The 27,161-nt window shown below is 36.0% G+C and overlaps 1 protein-coding gene across 1 annotated transcript in view; it reads right to left on the bottom strand.

The window, feature by feature from the left end:
- Window positions 1-25,649, bottom strand: part of LOC149783614 (uncharacterized) — a 28,728-nt gene extending 3,079 nt beyond the window's left edge. Inside the window, exons 1-3 of the mRNA XM_089933143.1 lie at window positions 25,351-25,649; window positions 6,445-6,582; window positions 3,891-4,457 (exon numbers count right to left, since the gene is read on the bottom strand). Coding sequence (XP_089789269.1) covers window positions 3,891-4,457; window positions 6,445-6,582; window positions 25,351-25,525 — 880 coding nt within the window. The 5' untranslated portion in view covers window positions 25,526-25,649. The remainder of the gene's footprint in view (window positions 1-3,890; window positions 4,458-6,444; window positions 6,583-25,350) is intronic.
- Window positions 25,650-27,161: the final 1,512 nt, after the last annotated feature.

The following is a 27,161-nucleotide window of genomic DNA, read 5'->3' as shown; positions in this document are numbered from 1 at the left end:
ACGATCATATTGGTCTAATACATAAAAATCATTGCATATCATCTACTTTGTCTAATACATTGCAATAGGCACATTTCATGTCATCTGTGTGGTCTAATACATTGCAAAAAAAAAACCGTTGCATATCATATGTGTGGTCTAATACATTAAAATAACCCCATTTCATATCACCTGTGTGGTCTGATACATTTTAAAAAACCGTTGCATATCATAAGTGTGGTCTAATACATTAAAATAACCCCATTTCATATCACCTGTGTGGTCTAATACATTTAAAAAAACCGTTGCATATCATATGTGTGGTCTAATACATTAAAATAACCCCATTTCATATCACCTGTGTGGTCTAATACATTTAAAAAAACCGTTGCATATCATATGTGTGGTCTAATACATTAAAATAACCCCATTTCATGTCACCTGTGTGGTCTAATACATTTAAATATACCAGTTGCATATCATCTGTGTGATCTAATACATTGAACTAAACCCGTTGTCACAAGATGAAGCCGGGTTGGGATTGGATTAGTCAAGACATTCAAAGCAACTGCTTTAATAAGATGTTTATAAACGCAAATTAAATATTAACAAATCTGACACCATTATAAACAAAAAGATAAAGAAAATTATAAAGTTCCTAACATGGAGCTATCAACAACAAGTAACTAAACCAGAAAACTCAATCATGAATTTAACGAATGGAATTTCGAACAAACGTGAATTAAGTCCTATCACCGATCAACAAAATATAAGTATATCATCTACACCCCAATATAAACAAGGCCTTATTATACAACAAGGGATATAGGGATATGTATAAATTTATGAATATATCGCTCATATAACGATATTGAAATGGGAATGCATGTAATTATTAATGTATCGTTCATATAACGATATTAAAATGTGAATGCATGTAAATTTGAATGTATCGTTCATATAACGATATTGAAATGGGAATGAATGTAGATTTGCTCAGATAGCAATAGTGAAAATAACAACATGGACCTCATAACTAATATATATATATGTATATATATATATATATATATATATATATATATATATATATATATATATAACTATCGTGGCGCCCATCTGACGTCCAAGACGTATCTCCGGTTCCACTAGCTCTAGTCAATGGTCAGAGAAACGCCCACGCATGGTCCGCCCCTCTCAGTCTGTTGAAGGATCCCTCTAGAGCCCTCACATTTAACACAGACCCGATGTTCGCGAAGCCTTGGTCCCTCTCATTGTGAACACCAGTATACTCTTCCGAACCAACGTCACGAGACACAGCGTACACGTTACAAGAAACCACACAGAGTTCTGTGACTCCACATCAAACCATGTAGAAGGCAGCTCTACAGCTGGGGATTTGCTCCCGTAAAGGGGTAAGCTTTCTCACAAGACTCGTCGTAATGTAATTTGTTTATAGAGAATTTGCTCTATATGTATACTAGCTGTGACAAATATGCGCAGCTAGGTATTTAGGTTTTCACTGCAGGCAATTTGCACATGCATCATGGGTTGAGTTTTGCTCAGTATTTCGAAATAACTAGAGCCGGAAAGAATATACCACCATCGGGTGACGCTGTACACGGCAACGAAAGCCAAGTACATTTTTGATCACATATACATATTGATATAACTCATACACAATTCCGTGACACCCGTTTCTGTGGTCTAATATATTGAAATAACCCCGTTCCATATCATCTACTTTGTCTAATACATTGCAATAAGCCCATTTCGTATCATCTGTGCGGTATAATACGTTGAAATAAATCCGTTGCACATCATATGTGTGGTATAATACATTGAAATAATACCGGTGCATATCATCTGTCATCCAGGTATAATACATTGAAATAATAGCAGCGCATATCGTCTGTGAAGCAGGTATTATACATTCAAATAATACCAGCGCATATCATCTGTGAAGCAGGTGTAATACATTGAAATAATTCCAGGGCAGATCATCTGTGAAGCAGGTGCAATACATTGAAATAATACCAGTTCATATCATCTGTCATCCAGGTATAATACATTGAAATAATAGCAGCGCATATCATCTGTGAAGCAGGTGTTATACATTCAAATAATACCAGCGCATATATGTGATGCAGGTGTAATACATCGAAATAATTCCAGGGCAGATCATCTGTGAAGCAGGTGTAATACATTGAAATAATACCAGTTCATATCATCTGTCAAGCAGGTTTAATACATTGCAATAATGGCAATGCATGCTTTACACGAGACGTTAAAAAGAACCTTATCAAACCCAAACTTGCGTAAATGTGATTAGATACAATCAGCCATGTCCTGCAGACACAGTGGTGTACTAAGGCTATATGACCCTGGGGCGACGATGATGATCCTTCAAAGACTTTCATGCAATGTAATTTGTATCAGGAATCGGGTCACAATTAGTACTTTCAGTTCAGTACCCACGAATGTAGTTCTAGTCTATTTTAGAAAATTTTTCCTCTCTGGCAAGCCATAACTTTTTCAAATGAGCACTTGGGTAAGCAGAAAGGAAACTAAAGACCAATTAGATTCTCATCCGTATAAAGCTGTAGGACCAATTTAGTTAATGCTGAGTAATTCATATGTTGGGAAAAGAAAGTGTTTTTTGTTTTTAATGTGCTAACTACGATTACAATTAATGACAATAATGGCATTGAATGCTGTGAGGTAACTGTTTTTGATTATATGGAATGTTGTGAGGTCACTGTCAGTGATTGTATGGAATTCTGTGAGGTCACTGTGAATGATGACATGGAATGCTGGAAAGTCACTGTTTATTAATGGATACTAGAAAGTAATGACAATGTATGTAATGCGGCAAATCGCTGTCAATAATGGCTTGGACCTTTGCAAAGCCAATGGTTGAGAGTCACTGTTAATGATTGCACGCTGAAACGTCATTGTCAGTGATTGCATGATGGAACATCACCGTCAATTAGGATATGGAACGCTGGAAAAACACTATCAGTGATGACATGTATTGGTGAAAAAGGCATTGTCAATGATTACGTGCCGGTAATTCACTCATTTAAGGTCTCATCTACATTTACATGCGTGCTAACTTTGGATGAAATCAAACAAACGATTTGCAAAGAAACTTTACGCTGACAATATCCAAATTAGAATCCATCAGTAACCATAACTCCTATAAAACACCGGCTTGCAAAGTAGAAAATCAACACTATTAATGTGCCCATCAATATAAGCTACATGTCAAATCGAAGAATCGTTGGCAAAGTTATGCCGCGGATATAAATATTCAGGAGAACGAGCCATACATATTTTACATGATAGGGCGTTGGGTTGGACTGGGCCTGGTTTTAGCGTCACTAACAAACTTTCAAGGATTTTATAAATATAAAGGCTTCATGCCAAATACGATTCACTTCCAACTATTTCCAGTAAAGTACTCTGGCAACAGCAAAAGTTAAGAAACGAAGCCATCAGTAACGTGTCTACATAGTGACTAAAGTGTCTCAAGTTCGAAATTCTCAGAGGTCCGATCAATATAAAATCGTGTATAAAGTTTCAATAGTTTCCGTTAAATGCATTTTCCAAAAGCCAACGATGTAAGACTGACGAACGGACGGAGGGTTGGGCGGATAACGTGGCTAGTAAAAAGCTCCACCAATATGTTTGAGCTGGATTTTAATAATGTTTGATCCCCCTGTACAGAAATCAAACAATTTAAGGACAACGTTTTCGCTGGTTAAGCGTCATGTACATGTACTGAAACAAGCATGTGGCGTTGAAGCAATTTTTTTTTTTTTAAACCAATAATGATAAGTTTTGAATGACAATTCAATAATGTTTGTATTCCACACAATGTATAGTATTTAACGCGAAAAATAGTTTACCTTTTATGGCTTCAACTCTTGCAATATCCGCCCCATGCTCTTTGAATCCTAGTTCTTTTCCACCCATTGTAGTCGGCATGTCCCGTACGACGTGTATAACATTGGAATATATATGTATGAAATAGTCCCAATACCTTCCAAATGGTAGATTTGGACCATGAATTAAAATGAGACAAGGCTTTTGGAATCGAACTGCACTTAGTAAACTCATTAATGTGTAAATATTTAAGGCTTTGTAGCCATACAAAACGTAATGGAACACATTCGGAATAGATTTGCCATCATCGCAGCATTTATTAATTATTCGATGAAGGCAATGATTTCCGTATGAGATATGGTAAATATCGGATATATTCATTGTCTCCGTGACAACCAGTCTCTCGTGACCTTCGGTGCAATCAAGGTCAAGACGGAGACGCTTTTTCTGAGGTACATCTAAACAAACTTCCGGGCATTGAATCATCTGCTGATACGACCAGTTCATTTCATCGGTGTGTTTCTCTGGAACAATGAGTGGACCCAATGGAATAAATGTGCAGTGTTCATTCATGACAAATGGCACAATATCTGAAAAAGAATGATGTAGACTTATTCCGTTTTTCACGAATTTCTTTTCATAGCCGACATTAAGACACCTTTTTTATTTTGAAATGACCATGCAGTCTGATGAATTGCTAATAGTGCTTGTTTTATCGGGCTTTTGCCGAAAATCATAAATGAGAGGGATAAGAATATTCCATTAACAGAGTATTCACACACACATTATATATATATATATATATATATATATATATATATATATATATATATATATATATATATATATATATATATATATATATATATTGTAGTAAATTTAGAGTATGTGCACGTGGTTGTAGTGCCCCGTTTTAAGCAATTCTTAGATTTGTGTGATTACTTGTTTGATTATTGGAATTTGGCGCCATGGAAATATTCCTGGCCCGAACTAATGAGCTAATCAATAGGAGCAAACGTCACGGAGTGAAGTGTTAGTGTGTTTCCATGATGTCCTGGTTCACTAGTAGTGAATTCCGACCAGAACCGAATGACTGTCCCTTTCGTAAAATAGTACATATTAAAATCTAGTGGTATACATTGGTAGCGTGACTGCAAGGACAGCACTTACGGTATTAAACCGGTAAATTACACAAGGGCATAAATAAAAAAGGACTTGGCAGAGACCGTTTATCTCGCCATGCGGGCGAATATGGTGCAGTTATATCGGCGAAATGTGCCTGAAAAGCATACATTGACTGGCCTAAGGTGGCGGAGTTAAAATAGTTCCCATTGTTAGGGAGTACTCGTATATGTTCTAAGGCGTGAACGGTTGGTGGTACGGAAACATAATGAAGCCAAAACACGCAGATGTACGGTTGATGGATAGTTGACAGTTTGGTTTATCTGTGGTCTTGCATTAATTAGAGGAAAATTTAGGTATAGAATGGACACGTCGGGCTTTCTGATTTACAACTGAGGTTGTATGGAAGTCTTTGGAAAGTCGGGGAAACTTATGACTTCTAGCGAGAATCGCGCCAGGGTTTGACAACCGCTCGGTCAAGTAAATACCCGTGTGCGTGTAACAATATATATATAAGGTAGGAGCTTTTGCTTTAGGATTTTCACATATATATACACATGTATACATATATATATGTGTGTGTGTGTTTGTTTGTGCGTGTTTAGTTATTTCATTATTACAGTATTTTATGATTTGAATTTATAATATCATTTTTAAGTTGTGTGAGACTATGACAGTTATATTTTAAATCCTTTTAATCAATGCATTAATAGTATAGTAGAATTCATGCACTCTTCGTTGTAAGAGTTTAATTCATGACAAGACCGATAGCTAAGATGAAATCGGCACCTAGGCACTTAATGAATGTCCCGCGATTATGAATGAGGGTTACGTAAGAAATGTATTCTAGAAATTATTGTGATTATTTATTAGAAACCAAATGGACATTATATAATGACCATACGCATTTATATATTGACCATACGCAGATTTATTTTATCCTTGTTCAGTTTGGTCACTGAGAGGAAAACAGTCATTTATACTTATATATTCGTTGGATATAGCCGTGTGGATAAATTTAAACAGTCAGTACGTAGACGACTAAAGTTAATCTATTCAAGGATTTGATTATTTAATTAATTTCATCGGATTATGCAAAAGATTCCAGGAATTCAGTAATACCATACGTTCACAAGATTCTACTGAAGTAAAAACACTGGATATGTAATTGTGTTAAATTCAGTGTAGTTATCATGGCAGTAAATATTCAATTTAGAAGCTTCGCTTGGAATACCTTGTAACAGTTGCTGGATTAGTGAGAAATTGAGTATACAATTATGAGTACATTCTAGGAATTGATACACTGTAAGTTATTTTTAATCTTTTCACTTGATTTTATATTCTATTGAAATCAATTTATATTTGGAAAACTGAAATGCTTGTTATGATTTTATATAATCTTGTTATTTAAGATTAAACTATTATAAGCAACATATTTATCTTGCTTAAACATACTATTCTTTGTCTGACTGCCGTTCGGGACATTCTCAGTTGGAGTATTGGTTCCATTTAATGCATCGTCCCATTTGTTATATGTGCCAGTAGATTCTACATTTATTACGCGTCTGATATTCTCTTGGATCACCCCATCATCTGAAATAATAATAATAATAATAATAATAATAATAATAATAATAATAATAATAACAATGATAATAATAATAACAATTATAATTATAAACAACAATAGGGTTGCTTTTTAAGAATATTACCAATATAGGACCCGCATGCAACATGGCGTTACACACAGTTGTTTCTGTGTTTCGCGCTAACGAAATCAGTCAAAATGATAGATTTACCTCCTCTTTCACGCTTATAATTGACTAAAGAATTGCGAGGGTAATGCTTCGAACGAATCATCAGGAACTTATCTAGTTAACGTCTCGACTCATTTAATCCAATTTATCAAAAGTATTTACTTGTTACGGGGAATAAAAGAAAATGATAGTGACAACTTAAGTGACACGGGTGAATGCATACAAAACATTCTTCCTTTCAGAAGCAGCGGCATTGTCATGGAAACTAAGATATATATAAATTCAGTACAAATTGAAATATTTAATGAAGAATTAAAACTATATGAGCCTCACTTCCATCTAACTATACCATCTGACAGTTGTGATTCCAAATGTGAATACCCTTAATAATTTTTATTATTAAAATAATATATTGTCGATAGGAAGCATTCAGTTTAACTGGCGAAAAATGTATGTATGTATGTATGTATGTATGTATCAAGTACACAGCAAATATATTTATGCTAAGATACCGTCTCTATCATACATGCAATATAATAAAAAAATTCAAAACCTGTTAAATATCAGCAATTTCGAAAAACAAACATTTTTGTTTTTATTTTTATTTTCCATATGTACCCATATTCGTTTTGGTTATTTTGAATTCTTTACAGTTTAGTAGCAGTTCCGGCGAAGCAACCATGTAATTAACATAAAAAACTTGACTTGCTAATTCAAAGAATTGACTGTTATTCTGGTCAGAAATGTGTATTTTAACATTATTTAGAACTAACGTTTTAAATAAATTGATGATGAAAAACTATCTTGCTTTACGCCGGCCGGGTAGTTAATTATTCTTGTCAAGCCAAATTTCGTTTGGATCCAAGCTTTGACATCTGCAGTATCGTAAACAGTTTACTGCTGATGTTGTCTTTAACTAATTTATGGTAAAGAAAACTCCTGTGAATAAATTCCTACAATCAAACACTTTCATGATCAACGAAACGTAAAGCCTTTTTAGCCAAACAACATAGATCAATATGATTAGGATAGATGTGGGCACAACGTAATATCTGATTCCGAAAAGAGCATATCTTCACCTAGAATAAACCTTTCTGTGACCCATTTAGCTAATCATTTCTTTAACATTTAAGTGAATATGTTGCTGATGTCTGGTAATCAGCTATTTTGTCAATACTTGTTTTGTCATATTTATACTGTGTTTTTTTAATGGGTGCGATAACATCCGTTGTCTATCTTTTCTGGAAGTATCAGATGTCAAAATAATTTGATTTAAAATAGATACCAAAAAAGGTACCATGCCATCATTCTGTAGGTCGTCAATGCTATCTGATTTTCCACGACGTTTTCTACCATGTTGCGTTTCATCAATTCATTTTTACCGTCAATAATTTCATGGTAAATATTGTTTCTTTTAATCTGAAATTTGGATCAATTCTTATGCATAATAATTAATTCTGAAAATTAGTAGCATCATCCTGTAACTATGGCTCCATTCAACATGTAACTATGGTTATTAGCTCATTTGAAAGCCTCTAGATGCGTTTCAAATCTTTGTATATGTTTTATTCAAATATTGTCTTTTGCTTTGTTCCGCACTGGTTGCGTTTGTGCCTAGATATGTGTTTGTTCATGTTGCTATGGTGCTTTTATAAAGTCAAGTTAAATATCTTAATAGTGTAAGTCAAATACCTATTAATGATTGATATAAAGGTTAAACCCTTTGACTGTCAGGAAAAAATGTTATAGCTGGGACTTAATAGACAGCAAGACCGTCTACAGAATTAATAGATCCTTGTTTCGCGAATGCCAGACCTGTTAGCCTCAACCTGACACGAAATAAAAGTCTTACAGTACACCATGGAAGAACTGTACAAGAACACTTACCTATTTCGCCAGAAGTTAGAGCAAGAATGATACGGAATGGATGAAATGTAGGAGAGCGAGTACAATTGACATACGAAAATTAATCCCGATGTTAAGCACATCTAGGAAAGTACAACCTGGTAGACCCTATAGACCCAAGGGAGAGTTTATATGGAGGATGCATGAATGACACATGCTTGCTGTACCACGCAAACGAGGAGAAAGGAGACGAAACCAAACACCTGGATGTGTGTACTCTTCATCCTTTAGTGTGCAAAAATTGTCACTCTCCAGGAGGAAAACCACATTTGCTGACATGAACATGAAAAACATTCGACAAGTGCAAAGGTTTGATCAAACGCAGTCTTGCATCTCACCCACTTGCACCATCCCGTCTTCTATATTATAGCCAACTAAAACTGTTCCCTTTGTGTCACATCTCTGCTGAACTTCTAAGCAAGACCAGCCTTGTCATAACACCCAGGAACAACGCGTTTTTATAGAAACGTGGGTCAGCGTGGAATAGTTTTGCGCTATGAAACTGGGATACCAGGTATTAGAAGTATACACAGTTTGCCACTTTTCCAAAACAGAAAGGTTATCAAAAGGACTACGACTCACAAAAAGGCATTTTCTCGGGCTACGTGGATGCCTTTTTGAAACTAAAAATGAAGTCAGCGGTCATTTTTCCTTATGTTAGAATCGTGAAGACCAAGTAAAGTTCAAAGCAGAATCCTGTTCCAAGTAAGGCATCACTTTTACAACAAATCGGAAATAACGAAAGAAACAGCTTGGGTACCAAAATCGTGCTGAATTGCGTGTGGAAAAAATAGCACAAAGACCGTGTTTACCAAAAAAGGAGTAATTGGCGGAGCCCTCCAGCTCCTACGCCATGATTAACAACCAAGGAAAAGCAATTAAACATGTGGACGGCGTTCGCCAAAATTTGATTCTGGTGAATTACGAAGAAGAGTTTACATAGGACGGCGAATTTTAAAATGCAATCTTTGCTGAAAACGTGACTGCTTACGCTCGCTTAAAATTGCATGAAGTCTTATAACTGTTAAAGGATTGTTTCCTGTACTTTGACACGGGCAGTTGCATCTACATCCATCGTCCTGATCATCCTCATCCCGAGATCGAAGGAGACCGTATAGGGGCCTGGACTAACAAGCACCATGAAACCAAGAAACTGGGTGTTGCTAGTGGCGATTGGTCCTAAACAGTATGGCTACGAATAACGAGACAAAAGAGGAAAATTGCACACGACTGCAAATTCAAAGGATTGACGCTGAACCATCGAACTAGTCAGTTGGTAAACTGTGGTGTGCTGAAACAAGCTTTGAAGTCTGGAGAGGATCAACACTTTAGCTGGATCACCTACAAGCCGCACAAATTTGTATGCCTGCCAACAGACATAATCGTCAGTTACCCTTTGGAAAAATTGTACCAAATCGTATACCTGAAGCGAGTGCAGCTTTTTAACCACATCACTTTACCTTACTCAAAAGAATTCGACAATGTCTTCTTAAAACAATTTTCCAAATAATACTAAGACTGATTCTTAGAGGATAATACTTCAGTCACAAATATAAACGACGTTATCGGCCACGACCCCGCGACGACAAGGAGAAGAAGGTTGATTTTTGAAAGACACCATCACCAAACCAAACAAGGGTAACAAAAAAGCTTAGCACCATTACAAGACCTTCCAGCGTTTCAACAGACTCCGCGGAAAGAAGTCATTAACATTATTCAAGTCTTAGATGATTCCCAAAAACCTTTTTACAAAAACTGTTTGCTTTGAATAGTGACGACATGTGGTTTGTGGGTTTAAGATTACATTTCTGGTGTTTTGTTTACCAGCGAATTAATTGTGGACTATTTGTGATGAGTTCATGAAAATGCATCTTGACCTTTTCATCTTATTTTTACGAACCGTTCCCGCCGAGACATCATGACTTTCTATTCATATCTCTGAACAGTATCTGTGGTTGCTGCTTCAAATGTGCATGAGCGACTCGTTCTGTTCGAAGCGGTGCGTGTATGTGAGTACAAAGTGGCTCCCTATGCCAAATAGTTGTGTTGATGACGTACTTCATCAAGAGAACAATGTGATATATAAAAACGTGTGCTATCGAGAGGGACAGCAAACCTGACGCAGAGGAAAACCAAATTTAGGACAGTAGTACCATCGTTGACATCGATATGAATGAAAATACACACTGGGAGGGAGAATTAGAGATCGTCAATGGTGTAGAGACTCAAAGAACATTACAGAGTTTAAAAAGTCTAGGAACACTTGAATCGACAATGTTGTACAGTGACTTGTTTGTATTGCAATTTGATCAGTTTGTTTTGTTTATTACGATGTCCATTTGGCTCTTATGTAACTTTGTATTTCATGTCAAGATTTTTAGCACTGAATAAACGTGTCTTGAACATATGAAATCTCTTGCATTGTCATTCTCAAGATTCTGAACACCTTTGTTATGGCTACATCTTCCTCCCTTAATTCCTCTGCTTTCCAAGTCATTGATTAAAATATCATTCTTCAGGTTGGGAGGCGCTGTATCTGCGTAATCATTTTAACATGTTGGTTACTGAACCGAGTGGTTCAGGCAAAAACAGATTATACAAGAGGTTATGCTTTGTGGGCTTTTGATTTCTTTCCTGACCAAAGAAGCAGCAAGATTCATTTCCACCCTATAAATTCCATTCTACTTCGTGTAGAACTTCAGTTTAGTACAGGTCGTCACCACACGGTGAACATAATCGTTTATGCATAATTTGATAATACTCTGGAAATCAACAGTTTGAGAGAAGTGATTATACACTCTTAGAAGCTACAAAAAGAAACAGAAAGGGTTTAGAATTGCAGAGCATTAAGAACATTGTCTCATGCTTCGCTATACACCTAGCGGAAAAAGTAACAGCATTGACTCACGATGTGATAACCACCATACCAGCCAAATTCAACTCGACAAATGCTTGATGATGAAGCAAGAAGAAAAACGAAGAATATATGAATGACGCTTGCATGAGTGGTATAAAGACATGCGCGACAACTCCTTTTCTCAATCGTCTTCTCGGGAGATCCAAAGCATCAAAGCTTTCTTTCCACAGTGTGACTTGACGGAAAATAGTGCTACTGCTCAGACGTCAGCGACAAAGAGGGCGTCAAGACTCAATTATTGTTCATGAAAGAAAATATGAAATCATAGTACTTAAAGAAAGAATTAATAAATATAACCTGCAACTGACAATGACTAAACATAATATTAGAGTCCTTGGCAAAAATGACACGTGATTAGGAATAGCTGCAGATTGAGTATATAAATTCGGAACACTACCAACTGGGACAACGTTTCACTGATACACAACAATTTTGTATGATTCAATTAAATTCTGCGGTAGGCATGTAAGGTTTCAAAGATAGACAACGTGGTTTATGTGTAGGTTAAAGTAATCACAGATTTATGAAATTTAAAAATATTGTTTCAAATTAAAATTAAATTTTCTTTTTTGTTGTTGCAGGGTTTAACGCCATATTTCAGCACACGATAGGCTATACATGGCGGATAGTGTTAATGGTGGAGGAAGAACCCGGGAAAACCGCGGAAAGAACCGCTGACCGACGAGAAGCTACTGGCAAGCTTTCTCACATACCCACATTGGCCGAATCCGAGACTCGAACCCACGCAGACAGACGTGAGATGGCAGTGATCCGTAACGGAGAGCGCTTTAGACCACTCGGCCACTCGGGGCCCCCTAAATTTTCTGTTCAAAAACAGTCATTAGTCAATAATATAATATTCTAAAACAATATTAAACATTCATTTGATTATATAAAAGACTATAATCTTGTGATGTGGATCATTTCATAGTGGTGTGGACGAGATAATACTTTTGACTAGCAGTGAATTGCATATATTCACTCTTAAATTTCGAAAACTGCTTTGCACCTGATGAGGATAAAGATAAGTGTGATGCCATAATAACAGTCGGTGAAACAGATACAACTATAAAAGGGATGGCTAGAAATTAAAGCCCCGGCCCTGACAGATTGACAGTAGAGTGGTATTGTAAATTGTATGATTATAAATATGATACTTTGTTGCACATTCTTCAGGCTGTTAAGAATGACAATACTGTGTCGAGATCGATGAGATTTGGGGTTATATTCGTGTATTTATAAAACAAGAGAGATAATAAAAGGTTGAACAATTGGCGCCACATAAGTTTACTAAATGTAGATTAAACAATTTTGGCAAGGATTTTGTTTACACGTTTAAATCTGGTATTATCCAAAACTACATCCTTAACTCAGACATATTGTATAGTTGGGATAGATATTGCTGATAATATAGTCACTGTCAGAGATATTATAGATATGGTTGAGAGAGACAATCGTGAGGGATATATCTTAAACATTGATCAAAAAAAAAGCGTTTGACAGAGTTAGCCACTCATTCAATGAGCATCTAACGAAACCCGTTTTAACTAAAATTCAGTCAGACAAGGTTTTTCTATATCAGCAATGCTACATGTATTAGCAGCAAAATTCTTACTTAATGCTCGCTACCAAAGCAAATCCTTATATGAGAGGTATTCCACTCCCACTGTTTAGTAATATAAGCAAAATCTGTCAACATGCAGATACAACCTTGACATTAGCGGACACACATTCAATTAAACAATCTTTTAATGTACTTGTATTGTAAAAGATCTGGTGCAAACGTGAACAAGGAAAAAAAAAAACAACAGAACTTCAATGTATTGGATCTGCTAAACTCTCTGATGAATATTGCAAACAATTATAAATTCAAATTTGTGATCAAGTCATCTAAATTTTAGGAGCTTATGTGGGAAAATATCCAAAGGTATGTGAGCAGCTTAACTGGAATGATATATTGTCTAAAGATAAAAACTTAGTGCAACTGTGGACACAGAGATATCTGACAATACAAGGAAACATTACAATAGTTACTACCTTAATATTCAGCCTCTAGAGTATGGTACAAAGTGTTAATTCAGCCTCTAGAGTATGGTACAAAGTGTCAATTCAGCATCTAGAGTATGGCACATAGTCTAAATTCAGCCTCTTCCTGATATGATGCTGGATGAAATGAAACAATTATTTTTCAGATTTATCTGGTCAAGAAAGTCCCGTTTGGTCAACTATTATACACTAATTGGCGATAAGCAAAACGAGGAACTAAAGTTAACTGATATAAAGGTGAAAATGTATGCATTCAGACTAAACGTTTTAAAAAGACTCTTTGATGTGAATTGCCATGCTATGTGGAAAACTGCTTGTGATTATTTGTTATCTACTGTTCTGAACATGAAGTTGGCAAAGACTTGTTTCTGATGCCCTTAAATAAGCAACACTTGGATACCCTCCCTATATTTTACAGAGAAATGTTTCATGCATGGGAAAAACTTAGAAATAATATTCATGTGAGGAATATATTTGAACAACCTCCCTTTTTAAATCCTAATATTACATGTGCTGATAAAACGTTTGTTTTCACAGAATTTATAGAAGCAGGAATTGTTCGTGTTCAGGACTTTACATTATAATTTGTAGCTCGATTATTACCTTGTAAAGCTATTCGAGAAATAATATACGAATCAAATCCTGAGATCAAAACCGAAATGATAGAAAAGACTTCAATTACATCATAGAAAGTATACCATTAGGCTGGCGAAATGATGTCTGGTAATATTTATCTCAAAGTTGATACCAATTGGTACGACCTCTGGTCATGTACAACACAAATATTTTACACGCTTTTATGAACTATGATTTTTCAAGAACTAGCTTCTGTTTCAATTTGGAGTAAGTTATTTAGTTTGGAACCGCTTATCCACTGGAAATGAATACAATTGCATTTCAAGACCACAGAATGTGTAGATTTGGATTACAGACATGTTTTTTAAATGTCCTGAATTAAGCTCCTTTAAAAATTATGTATATAGAGTTGAGAATGGTAGAGTAATGTATATAGAGTTGAGAATGGTAGAGTTATGTATATAGAGTTGAGAATGGTAGAGTTATGTATATAGAGTTGAGAATGGTAGAGTTATGTATATAGAGTTGAGAATGGTAGAGTAATGTATATAGAGTTGAGAATGGTAGAGTAATGTATATAGAGTTGAGAATGGTAGAGTTATGTATATAGAGTTGAGAATGGTAGAGTTATGTATATAGAGTTGAGAATGGTAGAGTTATGTATATAGAGTTGAGAATGGTAGAGTTATGTATATAGAGTTGAGAATGGTAGAGTTATGTATATAGAGTTGAGAATGGTAGAGTTATGTATATAGAGTTGAGAATGGTAGAGTTATGTATATAGAGTTGAGAATGGTAGAGCTATGTATATAGAGTTGAGAATGGTAGAGCTATGTATATAGAGTTGAGAATGGTAGAGCTATGTATATAGAGTTGAGAATGGTAGAGTAATGTATATAGAGTTGAGAATGGTAGAGTTATGTATATAGAGTTGAGACTCTTTTTAAAAATGGTAGAGTTGGTGTTCTTAAAAGCACTTCCGTTGAACAACTAACCATGAAAGGATACAACAAAGAAGCAAAATCAGTCAATAGTTATTTTTGAGCTACATTCTGAGTATTTATTAATTGTGTATTTACAAAAGACTAAACAGCATGTCGTTATTTAGGAAATAATTAGACATCGAAAGATTGTTTCAAAATTTGACTAGGAAATATATATTATATGCGTATGGACATCACAAAGAAAGAGCAGGCTTTTATTACAAACTAAGTTAATGAGAATAGAAGAGGAGAAATTTTATATCACTTTTTACAATTAATGTTTTGTAACATACTGACCATATAATTTTAACTTACATGTTGTATAGAACGTTGTTTATATAAAGGAAGGAATAAAACAAAATCACTCTAGACTCTGAATACAGCCATCTGAGTTCAAATAGCGATGGGACGTACGATGCTTTTCATTCTTTTGCGTACGTTGAAAACACTAAGTTGTTTATAACTGTTAAATAGCTTCACTCGAGTTTAAACTTTAAAGCAGTGCATACGCATGTCAGCGAGCAAGCAGAGCAAGCAGAGAAGCAAACGTACACTCATAAACAGACGAACACTCACATACACTAGTACACAAATACGCACACGTACACACACAAACACGTTCACACACACACGTACACATATAAGGATTGTGAAATTCATAAATAGTAAAATTACGACAGATCAAAATCGCTGAAGAAGTAAATACAAAGTTGTAACAATTGAAACACTTAATGTCATCGCTTTGCTTAATTGTGCATGCTGAAGGTGGTATTAAAAGATTTTTAAAATTACCGTCAACATACTCACTATCTCATTCTCACGCACGCACACACACACACAAGCACACACAAACGGGCACGCACACACGCGTACACATATATAGGAAAGTCTGCACACTTTTCCAATCACTTTAAATAGATGAAAGATAATTGTGTAAATATATCTATAAAAAAATCCAGTATCATGAGACAGCCAAATCTATTTCCAATACTTACAATGAGGTATGTACTTATATCTTATATTTTTTCTTGTTTGTCCTTCTGTCATTGTATTATCATGCTGGATTTGTATTCGCTTTGCATACTAAAGCTGCTTTTTATTTAGTTATTTTTTGTTTCTGTATTTTTTTAATACTCAGATTGTAATTGTTCCAATTAAATCAATGCATAAAATGTATCGATGGAATACAAACTGACTATTTAAGTTTAAATTAGATTTAGAGATCACGTGATTGCAAAACGAACCATTTCACGCTAAAGTTATGATACATAACACCGTGGATGTATTGGCTTTATCCAACTTATGTTACCGTAACAAACCTGCTAGCAGAATCATGCAATTCTTAGTTGCTGACAGCTCTGTTTAAGGTAATGCATGTCTACAGAATACGCAGAATTTGCTCCGACGATGAAACGTTAAAAAAAAGGTCTGAAGAGTTATCTAAACATATGACTTTACGAGGCTATGACAAAGACATGATTGCGGAGGCATCCCAAAGGGCGAAACAAACAAACCGCAATGACCTACTAAAATATAGAGAGAAGGAAAAGGTTGAATACCATTTGTCCCGACCTACCATCCAGACAACACCAAAGTAGGTACAATCATCGGAAAACGCTGGATCATCGTGGAATCGTGTGAGAGACTAAAGTTTATACTCCCGAACAAACCTGTAGTAGCCTACCAGAGGAAAAAAAAATCAAGGACATCCTGGTCAGGGAGAAGCTAACGCCCATCACTAACAAGGAACACACTATTCAATCTGGCCCCTGTGACGATAAAAGGTGCAAAGCCTGCCAACATATGATATACCAGGACTTTCTAGCACAGTGACTAGAGAAACACTGAACAAACATGGATCAAACAAAACGTGCAAAACAGAGAGTGCAATTTATCACATCACATGCAGGATCTGTAGCATCTAGTATGTCGGAAAAATTGAAAAACTACACAATAGGATCGACCTTCATAGATCTGATTGGATGACAAAGAAGTTGCACAGAAGCCCAGTCGCAGAACACTTCTCCTCCCATGGCCACACTTTCAGTGATATAACAATTATAGCAATTGCTCACAACCTATAATGGATTTCCGAAACCAGGAAAGAAAATGAATCTTACTCGATACGCCGCCTTAATACATTGAAAACCAAGCGATTTAAACCAAGACGATTTAAAAAAGACAGCCATTCACAAATAAAATTACCTTTTTGCACCCTGTATGTTCTCTTCTCCATAATTCTATAAATTTGCTTATTAGTCACCCAATAACCAATAATTACAACTATAACAATGAAATATATGGGATATAATTTGCGCATAAATAAATTTACATAAAATAACAGATAAGGCTCCTCGATTTCTGGGTCAATATGAAATATATCCTTCAGCATCCCCAACAAGTCAGTCATGTAAAGTTTCACAAAGACTACGGTTTGTCTGTTTTATTCGTTTGTTTTGTCTATGTTATCCGTTTGCCTTTCAAAAAGAGTCATTAAGAGGCGAAAGCGCTTAGCCTAGCTGGATACTAGTTTTACACTGTTCGTAGTCAGTTTTGCACTGTTCGTAGTCAGTTTTGTACTGTTCGTAGATGGATGGATGGATGGATGGCTGGAATGGGAATATGCATATTTTTCTAGTGTGTTTTAAATTTATTAATTTTTTGTTGTTAATCTTTGCTGGACATAAATGACAATTGTTGCTATTCTTTAGTTAGTATCTTTATTATTATTGTGTGGCTAATTGTCGGATAAGGGCACGGTTTGCTAAAGGGGCGACAAAACGGAAGCAAACTCTCTCTCTCTCTCTCTCTCTCTCTCATACCAAACATTGTCCTAACGAGCTATGGCTAGCAATCCGAAGTCAAACATCTCGGTGGGACCTTGTTATTGTGGTCATTGTTTATGTTTGTAAACATAACAGGCAACCACATAATTTCCGTTGAAACTGTTGATATTGAATCTGGTAATTTACTCAGGAACGTAAAATTTGACTAGAATATTTTACCCAAATAATATAAAGATTGTAAATTCAAAATATGACACACGGCCCCCAGTTACGGTACACTGGCTAGAACACAATACATCAATCACATGCACTACGATTATGATTTTATTTTACCGATGCCACCGATGTGTTCAGTTGGAAGAGAAAAAATTAAATGGTTACTTTACAAGGGTTGGCTTAGTATTATTTGTACCGCCATGTTTTAAGGATCTAAGAAATATGTGATGCATGTATTTCCATTGGAGTGCGTAGCAAATAGCTGACAAGACAAATTAGCACATCTAAGTGCGTGTTAGACAATACAAAAGTGCTTGTACAACAGTTGGTAATACACGACGTTTTAGATGATGTTGTTGTTGTTGGGTTTAACGGCATTTGCCAGCGCACTAGAGGCTATGCATGGCGGCCAGTATTTGTGGTGGAGGAAGAACCCGGGAAAACCGCGGAAAGAACCACCGACCTACGAGTAGCTACTGGCAAGCTTTCTCACATACCCACATTAGCCGAATCCGAGACTCAAACCCACGCTGAGGTGAGATGGCAGTGATCCGTAACGGAGAGCGCTTTAGACCACTCGGCCACTCGGGGTCCCCCCGTTTTAGATGAAGGCAATTACTATATTTCAATTAATGCGATACAATTCTCCAATAAATGCGGTACAATTGTGCAATTAATGCGGTACAATTTTACAATTAATACGGTACAATTTCACAATTAATACGGTAAAATGTTACAATTAATACGGTAAAAAACAGGAACGAAGAAAACAAGTACAGGTACTTGGTACATAACATTAGTGCAATTTTAAAGTTTCTGAAACAAATGCAATCATTCTATCCATGGGTGCGTTTTGATCACACTTGATTTGAAAAATTAATTTACAAGGTTAGAAATATTGATTTTATGCTAGGCCGTGAATCGCTGAATTTTCCAAAGTAAACTAAATCTGATTATTTGCTGGAGTGTATTGCGAGAAAGTGTTTCACTATAACGTCGATATCAAGATAACCATGACAAGCAGGGTTAATCATACATGCTTACATGTTCGAGCGGTCAAAACGAATGCCTATCGATACAAACGACTGCAGCTCAGTTAACAAATTAAGTGACATATATGTTCACCTAGCTTATCTGACACCACCAGAAGATTTAACTGAACGTCTGGTCAAGGAAAATTGTATTAACCCACTGGTAGATTAGGATATGCGACTTCGCATTCAACGGGCACAACTAGAAAGTTTAAATGAAATACGCCAAGGCGTTGAATTTGATACCTTTGATCGCGCAGAAACAACAGAGCAAGGGTAATCGTAGCTACTATCGTCAATTATGAGCCGATGCAAACGAACCAAAGGATATATCAGAATCAGTGGCTATGGGGGCATGTGATGGTTCCGCTAAAGCAGATGATAGGATAATTTCGTAACGAAATAATCATCTCTGAAAAGTCGTCTGATCGCTGTGAAGTCTCTAGAATACATGTTAGAGCGCATTCGTATAAACATTCGAACTCTGAATCCCTGACTCGCGTTAAATGTTTAAAATGAGGCCAGAGAGGACATGCTAAGAAAAATCTTCCAGAATCAAACCTGACCAAGGTGGCAAAAAAATACAAAGGACCAAGCTACTTCCGGCACGGCGCGGTGATTGCGTAGGCGCCAGGGGTGGTGCCGCGACATTAATAGAAACCAACCATGGGGAAAAGACCATAACCTGGGCATTCTGTTGCTACCGAGGCAAGATTGTACATAAGAACCAGCATCAAAGGTCTCAATAACAAGCTTTTGATGGATACTGGAACGATCGTCACACCTGTATTTGAGGAAATATATTGGCAAATTCCTATTCAAAACAAATATCAACGCAGCACAGCTAAAGAGGTTATTTGTCTCTTCTGGAGGTGCCATGACGACGCTTTAAGGCTAAACAAGTTTCACTTTTGTTCTAGGCGGTAACGTTTACTACAGTAAAGCAGTGGTAGCAAAAATCAATGTCGGCGAGATCATGAAGTACAGCATTTCATGAATGGATATTGTCTCAACAGCATATTTAAGACTGACGACAAGTCTTTTCCTGGTTACCTTCTAAGGAACTCTGGGGCGCTACAGAATAGACTTGGCACCACTTGTAAAAGTGCCGACTAGAGGTGGAATTGTCACACCCGCATCGGCTTTGTTCCTGAAAGAAAAACACCTCCCCAGTACTAGGAGTAGAGGGAGCAAATGGAAGATTCTCACGCTCTATCAAGGAAACAATATCAAAGATGTCATGCAGCTGCCAAAGCGATATCATGACAGCCGTTTGTCATGAGAAAGAGTCAAACCAGGAGAAAGGAATGCTTGTTCTTTACTAAAGACATATTGGTTTGTCTCTCAAGCTTTCGAGTCACAGGCTGGGATTGTTCAAAGCTTACGACAAAAGTGAGTGAAGTAACGTACAAGGCGAACAGCGGGAGAAACGGACGTGCACACATTGTTGATTGTGACAATATGCGGATGTGTGTCATATGTCGCCAGGATTATGAGAGCATGATCTGCACAGGACGATTGGAATTGTAGTCTTGTCTCAACCACGAGGCGATACGATGGCGGACGAAATTGAAAGCGATGAAACAGAATGTCAGCTTTAAAGCTTTTAGCTGTGTGACATAACGGTGAACGATGTGTTCCATATTGGATTCTAAAAGAGATTATTTTTATACCAGAACTTCGATTAACTCATCCCACCCCACCCGTTGTTTGTTGGTCTGTCAGACCATGTAAGTTCTACTAGACTCGATCGATCGATGGACCAACGTCGCACGCAACAGGGGAAACGAGGTGTCACGGGATTATGTACATGGACATATGAATGATGCAGGAATTTACAGACAAACCTACCAACGGAATGGGTAATGAAAAAGTGTCTTTGTGCGTGTGATTTTGATTTTTAACGTAGCTTTAAAAACGTTTCAGTCATATCGCTACAATATCTGCAGTGTGGCAGTTTCTAATGATGTCTAGCACTAGGGCATCATGCCGCAAACATGTATCATGATGTTCCACCCAGTCACATTATCCTGACACCAGGCCGACCAGTCCTGACACTAACCTTTTAATGCTGAGCGCCAAGAGAGCAGTTGTTAGTACCATGTTTTAGACGTCTTTGGTATGACTCGGCCGGGGATCGAACCCACGACCTCCCACATTCGAGCCGGACGCTCTAAGCACTAGGCCACCGGATTGGTCAGTAACGAAATAGATTAAGAATTTTAAAAAAAAAAAAAAAAAAAAAACGTGTGGTCGGTAGTAATCTTAACTAAAGCATTATCAATGACTTGGATCAACTTTAATTAAATACAAATATATCTAAGTTTGAGTTATTTATCGCTGGTTTGCCATTTCGCTTACTCTATATTCCTCACTCATTGAATGAATGGCTAAGCGTTTAATGTCCAAGAAGCCGACTATGCTGTGTTTGTCACTGTCCACTTTGTTCTGTTACGTGTTTAGGCTCGAATAAATAGTAACACAGAAAAGGTGAAAATAACAAGCTTTTTCAAATTTAACAAATTATTTCTCTGGAAAAATCCTGTAACAATGAAATAAGGAGAGGCAGAATCAAATCTAAACATAATCCAAGGATAATCCACGAATTAAACTGCAAACATTCCTAGTAATAAATGTTCTAATAATTTCAAGTTCGAATCCTGATGAAAATCCAAGATGGATGACTATGACGTATGCTGAAGTCAGTACTGTGTTTATCTACAGTTCCTTGTAGAAATACAAATAATAACACTCCGGTGTTGGAAATCCAAATCAAATGTGTAAGCAATGTCTTTCCAAAATTTCTGTTTCAGCACTCCTCAAAATATTTCCAGAGAAAAAAGAATTAATCCTTTTGAAATCCAACGGATCTGGAGAAAATTTAACTCAAAATCTGGCTACAACAAAGTAACTTGACATCAGTGTAAAAAGCCCAACATTGAGAAATCTCTCTCTATGCATCTCTATTAAACCTAAAAATGCGCAATAATGGAAAAAACAGAATTGCGAAATCGAAAGGGAGGGTCACGTGATCGTGTTTGTATCACGCACACCAAAAATGACTCTGACCAGAACCAATCATTTTAAAATAAAATAAAAGTTGTTTACGAAGGTTGCTACAAATTCTGAAACAAGTTCAGGATTTATATCAACGCCTGGTATTTACAAAAAGAATGATTTAGGTCAACCGATTTTCGGGGAAAATATCATAACCAGTGAATAAATTTACATTATAACAGCATATAATAGAATAAAAAATTGAAAACTGACAAAGAATTAAATTAAAATAAATATGAATTAAATCAGATATATGTAACACCTTCCCCATAAGAAAAGATTCATATGATAAAGCTTTCTTTTTACCATAGATTAATTATACACGAGTTTTAAGAAAAACATAAGTACTCTTATGAATTACAAACAGTGTACATACAATAATACATTTATATACACGGGAATGTGTATCTGAAATTAAATTATCTTTTCCCTTTATGTGCCTGATGTCAAGATTATATTCCTGTAATTAAAAAAAAATCCATGTTAGTAGTCTTTTATTTGTCTTTATCATCTATCCGATGAACGTAAAGGGGTTGTGGTCACTAAATACAACAATCGATGAAGGAGTTGAACCAAGGTTAACTTCACAATGTTGTAATGCCAATATCAAAGCCAAACATTCCTTCTCGATTGTTGAATAATTCCTTTGGTGCATTAATACGCATATATAAACACTGTTTCTGATGTATGGTATCGATTTTAGAAATTGATGATGAATTTCGTCTGTTAATTTATTTATCGTGTGCTGTGCATGTTCAGCCATTTTAGAACATCATGGTCAGCAAGGTGCAAAGACTGCAGTCCAACGGGGAACATTGTCAGTGGACAATTGTTCATAATGTGCGGCATGGACTATAGAGCACCAAACCTACAGGAAGAATCAGTGGCCTGGCCCCATCGGACAAGGTTGACTGCACAATGACTCTGTCCTGACCAGAAACGGTTAAGTGTTAAGTGTTGTCCACAGATGTTGTGGAAGGTTGAAACCAGGAGGTCCGACAGATGGCTCATCAACTAGGGCGTGGTTTACAGCATCTGTTGAGGACCACTGATCACTCCATGCCGAAAAAGCTGTCATATCCTCCCGCAAGGGACCTAACCAGATCTCGAAGCAAAGCAGGCTGCCAGATGTGACGTAATGTCCATGTACAGTGGAAGTATCTCGCTTTCATTAACCTTAGATAGCAGTATTGTGGTTGCTTGTTGGTGATAACATTGATAGTGTCGATGCGTTTAGACTATCATGAAAATTATGTAAACTGCGTGTAATGCGTTTACCACAAGATTATAAAAGTTTCATACTTTTTTCATTCTAACAGTATGTATTGTTAATGCAACAAAATATAATATTTATCTTTAAAAAATTATATTGTTTTCAATATATTATATTACTTTTGTTTTGTTTTTTGTTATTCCTTAAATTAAATAAGGAAAAGAAATATGAACAGAAAGAAGGAATGGAAAATGTGATTACGTTCAAGATCAAAGTTTGATAATTGTTTTAATAATGAGCTCATCACCAGCAAACTTCCAATCAAATTAGAAAGCAAGTTATTTACATTACTGGTTAGATGAGAAAGCTACTGATGCTCCATATATCTACTCCTACTACTACTTCTACCACTACTACTACTACTATTTATACCACTACTAGTACTATTCCTACTACTACTACTACGATTAGTACTACTGCTAATATTTCTACCACTACTACCACTACTACTTCTACCACTACTACTACTATTTATACCACTACTAGTACTATTCCTACTACTACTACGATTAGTACTACTACTAATATTTCTACCAGTACTGCTAGTACTATTTCTACCACTATTAGTACTATTTCTACCACTACTAGTACTACTATTTCTACCATTACTACTACTACTATTTCTACCATTACTACTACTACTACTACGATTAGTACTACTAGTACTATTTCTACCACTACTACTAATATTCCTACCACTACTACCACTACTACTACTACTATTTCTACCACTACTAGTACTATTTCTACCACTACTACTACTACTATTAGTACTACTACTAATATTTCTACCACTACTACTACTGATATGTATACCACTACTACCACTACTACTGCTACGATTAGTACTACTGCTACTATTTCTACCACTACTACTACTACGATTAGTACTACTGCTACTATTTATACCACTACTAGTACTATTCCTACTACTACTACTACGATTAGTACTACTACTAATATTTCTACCAGTACTACTACTACTATTTCTACCACTACTAGTACTACTATTTCTACCATTACTACTACTACTACTACTACGATTAGTACTACTAGTACTATTTCTACCACTACTACTAATATTCCTACCACTACTACCACTACTACTACTACTATTTCTACCACTACTAGTACTATTTCTACCACTACTACTACTACTATTAGTACTACTACTAATATTTCTACCACTACTACTACTGATATTTATACCACTACTACCACTACTACTGCTACGATTAGTACTACTGCTACTATTTCTACCACTACTACTACTACGATTAGTACTACTGCTACTATTTATACCACTACTAGCACTATTTCTACCACTACTAGTACTACTATTTCTACCATTACTACTACTAATATTTATACCACTGCTACCACTACTACTATTTATACCACTACTACTACGATTAGTACTACTGCTACTATTTATACCACTACTATTACTACTACTACCACTACTACTTCTATTCCTACTACTATTTCTAAAACTACTACTACTATTTCTACTTCTACTACTACTACTCTGAGTAGTATTACTACTACTACTGCTAGCATGAAAATATGAGCACAAATGTGTAGATAAAGAATAGATTTTAGAAAATTTAGAGGAAAAGAAAACTAGCAGGAGTAGCAGTGGATTCAGAATAAACCACTGGCGATGAAAACAATGGCAGTGGCTAATAGCTGCGTAACAATTTTGATTTAAAAACAAACCATAAGAAAGAATTAAAACTACATGGAAGTAGAAGAAGAGTTAGAAGAAAAAGGAAAGGACCACGAAAAGAGGAGAGGAGCCGACATGAACTTACACAAATTCTTATCGTTGCTAGCGTCCGCCTTCCTAAAGTTCTCCAATACCTTTACCGACACGTGGTTTAACAGCCTGTTTATAATAGATGCATATCCACAGACATATATAAAACAGAATAAAATAGCAGTAATTAGTGTTATATATTTCATATTCTTTACAAAGTGAGCCTTCATTCCAAATGGTTCCACAGAATCTATATTTTTGTTCAACACTTCTTTTATTCGAATTCGATTTCCTGCCTCTAGTGTTAATGTAACGAACTGAGCAACACACGTATGCAGACTGATGTTTGTTGCGACAAACAAAGCTATTCACACATAATATGGGCTCAGTCACGTGAAAAACTGAACAATGAAAAAACAAGTAGTGTCTATACCTGGTCCGACATTAGTCAATTAGGCAGTTGTAATTCTAAATGGCATGTACGGAAAATCAATATTAAGACGATTCATAATTTATAACAATACGATGTTTATGTTGCTGTGGGTTTAGTGTTCCGCAAAAAATTGTCTTAAATTCTTATATACAATTTCTAGTTAGCATGAGATGTATGTATGTATGTATGTATGTATGTATGTATGTATGTATGTATGTATGTATGTATGTATGTATGTATGTGTGTGTGTGTGTGTGTGTGTATGTACGTGTATGTATGTATGTACGTACGTACGTACGTGTGTGTGTATGTATGTATATATGCATGTATGTATGTACGTGTATGTATGTATGTATGTATGTATGTACATGTATGTATGTATGTAGGTACGTACGTACGTGTGTGTGTGTATGTATGTATGTATGTATGTACGTGTATGTATGTATGTATGTATGTATGTACGTGTTTGTACGTATGTATGTATGTATGTATGTATGTATGTATGTATGTGCGTGCGTGCATGCATGCATGCATGCAGGTAGGTAGGTAGGTGCCTATACATTAGTTTATTTGATTCATCGATTCCATTACAAGGGAATAACATACCAATAAAAGTACCAAACAAATATTCAACAAAATATTCAAGACAAAATTGCTTTTTCTTTTCCTCAAATGAAAGAGTTTTAATATTAGTGTTTGAAATTAGGTTGGAACTTCTTACATTTGTACTAGTGATATAATTGTTAGAATTATTTGGGATTTAACTCAATACTACTTTGAGTTCTTTTCTAAATTTTCAGTTTGTACGGAAATAAACTCTTTGTTGAATTATACAAAATTCATTGGTTTCCGCTCCTTTATGTTGCTTAGTTCAAAAGAATAGAGCAGTAACAAGTGAGGCAAGGCTGCTATAGTCCATGGAGACTATAAGGGACTGCTAATGATATAAGGCTGCAATAGCCTCTCGTGACTATAAGGGACTGCTAATGATATAAGGCTGCAATAGCCTTTCGAGACTATAAAGGACTTCTAATGATATAAGGCTGCAATAGCCTCTCGAGACTATACGGGACTTCTAATGATATAAGGTTACAATAGCCTCTCGAGACTAAAAGGGACTTCTAATGATATAAGGCTGCAATAGCCTCTCGAGACTATAAGGGAATACTAATGATATAAGGCTGCAATAGCCTCTCGAGACTATAAGGGAATACTAATGATATAAGGCTGCAATAGCAATGTTTATTAAACCATAATAATGACCGCTACGACTGTAATGTTAATTGAAGCATAATAATGACCGATATGACTGTAATGTAAATTAAGGCATAATAATGACCGCTACAACTTTAATGTTGTTGTTGATGTTGGGTTTAACGCCATTTTTCAGCACAAGATAGGCTATACACGGCGGCCAGTATAATTGGTGGAGG

The sequence above is a fragment of the Sinohyriopsis cumingii genome, chromosome 14, assembly GCF_028554795.1.
Source record: "Sinohyriopsis cumingii isolate HCF-2022 chromosome 14, ASM2855479v2, whole genome shotgun sequence".
In the NCBI taxonomy this organism is placed as follows: Eukaryota; Metazoa; Mollusca; class Bivalvia; order Unionida; family Unionidae; genus Sinohyriopsis; species Sinohyriopsis cumingii.
Note: the sequence above shows the minus strand (reverse complement) of the source record. Positions and strands in the feature narration are given on the sequence as shown.